Here is a 7902-nt window from a genome sequence, read left to right as displayed (position 1 = left end):
GGCTTGGGACCACGACCACATTCTTGCTTTGATGTCTTCAAACACATGGATGTGCCAATGTTGAGCAAACCCATGACATATTCCCCAGAACATGAATCATTTTATCTTTCAAATACCAAAGGGAATCATAAGAACCTCTCGTTAGAGATTGAGAAGACCAAACTGAGTATGGTGTCCATCTTCTGTGCCCTGGGCCTTGTTCATCCTGAAGAAACCAAAGAGGGACATCAAGGTGGACAGTATCAGGCCATGGCATCCTTGTCACTTTGCACCCTCCAGTGCAGCTGCCACGGTAGCATGCATGAAGCGAGAAACTGCAGAGTGCAGAATAAGATGACCCGGCTTCTGTAGAGTCCAGTGCTGCTTCAGGCCCCCACCCTTCCTTCTCTCAAAGGTACCAACAGGAAACAGACACCGACTCATCTTTATTGAAGAATAACTGCACAGATGGGCTATGGTTTCTAGGAGAAGGGAAGCTCAGAGGAGGGTGAGTCCTGCAGAAGGGGAATCCAGCAAGGGCCCCCTACAAAAACTGCCCCATCTGCCTCAATGGCAAGTCATGAATTCTTTCATTTCTTCCTGCAGTCTTATCGTCAGGCCAGCAGTCACTCAGCCACAAAGAGCTGAAGTTTCCCATCCAAGGTGGCAGTGGCGAGCTGTAACACAAAGGGAGCCCTACATTACCACCAAACATTTTCCATTCAATGAGTAACCGGGGATAAAAGTGGCCACAAAGTTTACACATTAGTTGTAATGTTTCAGATCAAAGAGCAAAACTCATTAAATTAGTAAAATCTGTTGCAGTAGTGTGATACTTATACTTCATTAGTCCAAGACACATTCCACTGATGCTTTAGAATCTGAAATGCTTTGACCTTAGAATTCCGAGTTTCAGAACAGCCTGGGTGATAAGATCTTATTTCCACAAAAAGTTAAAATAAAAATGGAGACCACAGGATGCATGGGGCTTTGTCAAGCAGACCAACATGTGCCTGAAGAACTCTCAGGACAAGAAGAGAATCAGGGAGAATATTTAAAAAAATATGACAAAAAAAGAGATTCTAAAATTGATAAAAGATATATAAACATCTGTGCTCAATAGGCCCCCGAGATGAGCTAAAATAGCCTCACGCATCCATGATGCAGTAAATATCAAAAGCCAAAACCAGGCTGAATCCCAGAGGCAGCAGAGGAAAAGTGGCTCACGACCCAGGATACTCTCAGTGGCTGACAGACTAAAGAGATTAGAAGAAAGTGTCTCTCTCTGTCAACAGAGAATCCTGCATCTAGTAAACACACTTGAGTCCTGATGGGGACATTGAGGCTTCCCAGATAGGCCAAGGGTCATTACCTCTAGTCCTGTCCTCAAAGGAACGCTAGAGGAAGCCCACTTTCCAGTGACTTAAAGTCACGTGAGGATAAAGGTCTTAATAAAGGCAAATGTATGAGCAATTACACCAATAGAACTCTATAATTTTTGAGACTTTATTTGTGTGTGTATAGGTGTTTTCCCTGCATGCACGTAGTGCCATGGAGGCCAGAGGAGGGTGTCAGATTCCTAGGGACTGCAGTTACGGATGGTTGTGCACCATCATGTAGGCGCCGGGAGTTGAATCTAAGTCCTCTGGAAGAGCCATTTCTCCAGGCCCTCAGTAACTAATTTTAAGAGACAAATACATTATTAAAAAATTATTAGTGTCAAAGAATTAATGTTGTAACTTGGATTTGCAACTCTACATTTTCATACATAATTTAAGAAGCAAGTGAATTTTAAAATTATTACTGGCTTATACTTTGATGAACACACTATATTCATAAAATTGTAACTTTCAATCTTAAAAACTGAAAAAAGGTTAGTGGGCTGCCCAAGCTTGACAACCTGAGTTCAGTCTCAGAAACCCACGGAAAGGTGGGAAGAGGGAACAAATTCCACAAAGCTGTCCTTGGATCTCCACATGTCCACTGTGGCATGGATATTCTTCCTCAAAATAATAAAAATTTAAGCTGAAAAAGGCAGGGGTAGCAGTGATAGAAAAAGCAGAGTTTTGTGTGTTGTTAAAGTTAATCTAGTATAAATAAAATTCAAGTGTTTCAACTTTAAAAGGTTAAATGTAATCTCCACAAAGACAGTATCTATAAAACATACACAAAAGAAAAAGGAAATACTTTGAACCATTTTATTACAAGAATTGACTAACGATAACGGAAGAACATATGCAAGAAAGGAGGGAAAAATCTAAACCATGCATGGGGAAAGTACAGAAGTAAGCTCCTTCTTACCTATAATTACTTTAAATGTAAGCAGATTGGCTCTGCAACAGCAAAAAGGTAAAGGTTGGAAGGATGTATTAAAACAAATGGTCCACCTATATGCTGTCTACAAGAAACTCATTTTAGATATAGAACCACGAATAAATTGAAATGAAAAGAAGATATTCCATGCAACCAAAAGTGAGTGGGGATGGCTCAGAAAACTAGACTTTAAATAAAAGGTTATGAGAAATGAGATATTTTTATTGGTAAACATGTCAATGGCCCAAGACACAATGATACAAACATTCACATAGATCATAGAGACCACTGAAACACATGAAACAGAAATAGGGAAAATTAAGAGTAAGCTTTTTGACAATAACAGGTTTTAGTGCTCTCCTGTCTTCTGTCAACTCCATCAAAGGCCTGAGAAGGGAGATAATATTACTTGAGCAGGCAGGAAGTACAATCATGTAGTGTCCAAGGCGAGCAATATATGACAGAGACAATTAGCTACCTGAGCAATCACCCAAAGTCTCATTTTGCAATTTTGAAGCAACCAACTTTGGCTATGGCCTAGCATAATTGACAGACCATTTTCAGAGGCAGGAATTTTTTCAAAACCATTTTATCCTGTCTTGGCAAGATTTGACAGTCCTGCTTATCTATTTTTTTGTATATCATGTAACTTGTCAGTGATTGAAGCATTGTCAGTTCCTTGTCCAAAGGCCAATTTTGCCAAGAAGAAAACAAGCTCCAAGTGGAGTGTCTTTGGTGCTCAACATTCTCTCAGGAATAGATTAGTGCTGTCAGAAGCAGTCATGTCTCATGTCAACAGAACCCTAAGTTATTTAAATGCCATGTTCCACAGAACCTTCAAGTGGTTTGAAGATTACCTATCTAGACAGAATACAATCTCTATAGTGGTGTGAGACAATTGTCTATATTCTGTCAATTATGTTTTAAATAAATGCTGACTGGCCAGTAGCCAGGCAGGAAGTATAGATGGGACAACCAGACAGGAAGTAGAGGCAGGTCAATGAGAACAGGAGAATTCTGGGAAGAGGGAATCTCCCTCTGCAGTCCTGTCCAGACAGTGAAGAAGCAAGATGTGACTACGCCACTGAAAAAGGTACTGAGCCATGTAGCTAACATAGATAAAAATAATGGGTTAATATAAGTTATGAGAGTTATAAGAAGCCTGAGCTAATGGTCCAATCAGTTTATCATTAATATAGACCTCTGTGTGATATCTTTGGGACTAAATGGCAGTGGGACTTGGTGGGAGGACAAAAGCCAGGTAGAACAAGGACTTGGTAGGACAGGAAACTCTGACAACATGCATCCTTGGTTAAGTTCATTTCTTAGAAGCTTTCTTTTCTTTGAGGCTACTATGAATGGAATTGTGTCCATAATCTCTTTCTCTTTATGTTTGTTGGTGGTGTGTAGAAAAGCTATTTATTTGTACAAGTTGATTCTGTATTTTGCCACATTGCTGGATTTGTTTATTGCTTCTAGATGTTTTCTGGTGGAATGTTTAGAATCTCTACTGTATAGTATCTTGCCATCTTCTTTCCCTATTTGTATCCTTTGAGTTTTTTCTTGCCTTGTTGCATCAACTAGCACTTGAGCAAAAGATTGAAAATGAGTGGGGATGCTGAAAATCCTTGTCTTATTCCTGAATTCAGTGGAATTGCATCAAGCTGTTTTTAGGATGATGATGGCTGAGGGTTTCTCATATATAGCTTTTCTTATGTTGAGAAACATACGTGTCCTCCAGACCTACTCTGTCTAGAACTTTTATCTTGAAGGCATCTTGGATTTTTACCAAAGGTATTTTTTTAGATGATCATGTGATTTTTATCTTTAAGTCCATTTATGTGATATATTACCATTTATTGACTTATGTTTGCTAAATCATCCCTACATATAAGTACACAGCCAACCTGTTCATGGGACATAATCTTTTTGATATATATGTATATTCTATTTGTACATATTTTATTGAACATTTTGAGTCTATGTTCATCAGGAATACTGCTCTGTAGTTTTCTTTTCTGTTGTTGTGTTTTTACCTGATTTGGGTATTACTATGATACTGGCTACGTAAAAGGAGTGTGGGAGAGTCCTTTTGTTTCTAACTTTTTAAAAATGAATTTAAAATGACTGACTGTAGATCTTTGAATGTCTGGTACAATTCTTCTGTGAATCCTCTGACCCTACCTTCTTTTTTTCTTAGCTGTAAAGCTTTTTACGACTGTTTCAGTCTCCTTGTTTGTTATGGGTCTGTTTAGGTTCTTTATTTTTTCTTGATTAAATTTTGGTGGTTTGACTGAATCTAGAAATTCATTCATTCCTTTGTGGTTTTCCAGATTAACAGAATACAGGTTTTTAAAGTACTATCTTACTATATTCTGAATTTCTTTAGTGTCTGCTGTAAAGTTTCCCTATAAGTTTCTGGGTCTCTTAATTTGGATCCTTTTCTTTCTTTTGGATAGTTGCACAAACAGTCTGTTAATCTTGCTCATCTTCTCAAAGAGCTAGCACTGGACCCGTTGGTTTTATGCACTGCTTTCTTTGTTTCTATCTCACTGATTTCTGCTCTGACTTTTATTATTTCTTGCCATTGACTGGGTTTGTTCTTATTTTTCCAACTTTTTGAGCTGCATCATTAAGTCATTTATTTGTGCTCTTTATGATTTAGAGCCATAAATTCCCCTCATAGGACTGCTTTCTATGTGTCCCAGAGGTTTTGTTGTGTTATATTTTTATTTTCATTTAGTTCCAAGAGTTTTTTTATTTCTTTTTTGATTTTTTTCTCTGACTCATTCATTATTCAGTAATGAATTGTTTAATCTCCATGAGTTTTGTATTTACTAGAGATTTGTTTGCTGTCAATTTTATGTTTTATTACCTTGTGGTCAGATAGGATACAAGGAATTATTTAAATATTTTTTAATTTGTAAATATTTGGTTTTGCCCCAGTATATGGCCTATTTTAGAAGAGCTTCCATGTGCTGATGAGTATAATGTGTATTCTTTGTTGTTTAGCTGGAATATTCTGTAGATAACTGTTAAGTCCATTTGATGTGTGATATCAATTAATTCTGATATTTCTCTATTCTTGTTCATTTGGTCTGTCTATTGAAGGATGTGGGGTAATGGGCTAGCACACTATTAGTTGATTGTTAATCTGTGTCTTTCAGTAGTAGACATTTTTTTATGAATTTGGGTGCCCAGAGTTTGGTGCAAGTATTTTTAGGATAGTATTATCTTCTTAATTGACTATTCCCTTGAGTAGAATTAAGCATCCTTCTTTTTCTCTTTTGACTGGTTTTATTTTGAAGTCCATTTTGCTAGATGTTAGAACAGTGACAATGGCTTGCTTCCTGGTCCCACATGGCTGGAGTATTTTCGTCCATCCTTTTATAAACCCGTACCTGTGTGGAAAGATAAGATGTGTTCCTTACAGACAACAGATAGGTGCATTCTATTCGATTAGTCTACCTTTGACTGGAGAATTGAGGCCATTGATATTTAAAGTTATTATTGAAATATGTGTGTTAATTGTGGCCACCGTGTGGCTAATTTTTGGCATTGTTGTATTCTCAGTGTATTTGTCTTTTAATACTTTTGACATCATACTTCTTTTCACGGGCTCTCTGGTATGTCATACCTCTCTTCAACCTGAAATAATGTTCCTGTATTTTCCTTAGGTTTGGTATATTGGAGATATATTTTTAGGCTGTTTATGTTGTGAATTTTTCTCCTTTAATCATGGCAGATAGTTTTTCTGGGTATACTATTTTAGGTCTTTCAGGACTTGGAATGCATTGCTTCATGTTCTGTTATTCAAAGTTTTATTGTGAAATCAGCCATTATTCTGATGTGGTTTTCTTTATTTGTAACTTGGATTTTTCTCTTATGACTTTCAAAATGCTTTCTTTGTTACATATACTTAGTGTTTTAATTATGATATGGATTTTCTTTTCCAGTCTTGTCAATTTGATGCTCTGCATGCTTCTTGTGTCTGTACGGATGTGTCTTTCCTTGCTTGGGGAGTTTTCTGCTATGATCTTGTTGACGATCTAGTCTATGTCATTGATTAAGGTGTCTTCTCCCTCCTGTATGTCTATATTTCATAGTTTGGGTTTTTTCATAGTGTCCCACATTTACCATATTCCTTTCCTGCATTTTTAAAGATTGTTCATACTCCTTGCTTATTTGATCTGGATCCTTTATTTTACCTTGATATATTTTAGTCTTGATATTCTATCTTCTGCTTGATTCATTCTTCTTGTAAGACTTTTCCTTTGAGTTTTATAGTTGAGCTACAGAGTTTTCACTTCAGTTTGAGTCCTCTTCAATATTTCTATCTTTTGATTGAGCTCCTATCAGGACTGTCTTTGTCATTTATATCTCTTACGTCTGTGTTTTCTTAGGCATCACTCAGACATTTCTTCTTCTTAAAGTCTTTCTCCTTAATTTCATCAAGCCATTTCTTTGTGTTTTCTTTAAAGTCTTGGATTCCTTGATGACATTTACTATTTTTTTAAATTCTGTATCCTGGGTTTATCTCTGTAATTTCTACGGGACTGGTAGATTTGAAAGTTGAATACTGACTTGATCTTTCATACTGTTTCTATCTTTGTGATGAGATCTGAGCATGTGGACTCACTTTGTTAGCTCTAAGCGTGATATGGATGGAGCAGATTGGGGCAGAAAAGAGGATGTGTGGGCAGGTTGGGCCTGGAGGTTAGAAATGGCTTGGGTAGAATCAAGTCAGGTGGACATAGGAGATTAGGCAATAAAATATGTTTCCTGGTCCAAGCCTATTGTGTAAGGATAGATCTGGCTGAATGGAAAGGTTGCATATGGCCTGTGAGGAGTCTGTAGACTCTGGGTAGATAGGGTGGGTCCTGGCAGACACATAGAGGTTGGTTGTGGTATAGGTAAGGGTGGCCAGACAAAGCTAGGACATTGGATGTGGGGTCCGAGCTAGCTATGGCAGGTTGGAGAAAGGATAGGTGTGGAGAGACAGGAAGACGCATGGGACTAGAGCCTGGGTTAGGATGTGGGAGGCCTGGCTGGGTGTAGTGTTAACCAATCTTCATCATCAGTCTATCACTAGCTTTCTGGGTTGACAATCTTTCAGACTGACATAAATGAATGATTGCTTTCTTAAGTGAATAACTAGTATCAGTGAAATTGTAGCAAGCCTGACCACCCTCTACAAGTGTCCAGGAGAATCAAAGGGAAACACAACAGAACTAGCAATGGAAGGAACTTTGCATGCTTATTAATGAGAGGCAAGGTAAGAAAATATCATTAGGCTTACCTACCTGCGGGTTCAGCTTGAAAAGACAATTTTAAAACAGAAGGATAAGTTAAGACCTGTGGCTAATACTTCAAGAGTTTCAAACTATAACCAATAGACTTCAGAAGACAAAAAAATAAAGGTGATGCTTAGGAAGCAATTTTTAAAGAACAGAAAATTACACAGCTTAGATGCCAAATTGATGAGATTTTCAAAGTGTTGTTAGTAAGTTTATAGCGATGGAAATTTTACAACAAACCTGTAGGGACTTATCCCTTGAAATTTAACCATCATTTTACTTTCACAGGATCCCCCAGAAAGAACGTCGCCCC

At 37.7% G+C, this 7902-nt stretch overlaps 1 protein-coding gene across 1 annotated transcript in view; it reads right to left on the bottom strand.

Annotated features, from left to right (window-relative positions):
* Positions 1 to 378: 378 nt before the first annotated feature.
* The window catches only part of Wdr27 (WD repeat domain 27), a 118459-nt gene continuing 110935 nt past the window's right edge, over positions 379 to 7902 (bottom strand). The window contains exon 25 of the mRNA XM_026787472.1: positions 379 to 656. Within this exon, the coding sequence (XP_026643273.1) occupies positions 606 to 656 (51 nt within the window). The 3' untranslated portion in view covers positions 379 to 605. The remainder of the gene's footprint in view (positions 657 to 7902) is intronic.

This window comes from Microtus ochrogaster, linkage group LG9, assembly GCF_000317375.1.
Source record: "Microtus ochrogaster isolate Prairie Vole_2 linkage group LG9, MicOch1.0, whole genome shotgun sequence".
NCBI classification, from domain to species: Eukaryota; Metazoa; Chordata; class Mammalia; order Rodentia; family Cricetidae; genus Microtus; species Microtus ochrogaster.
This window is presented reverse-complemented; position numbering and strand designations above follow the sequence as displayed.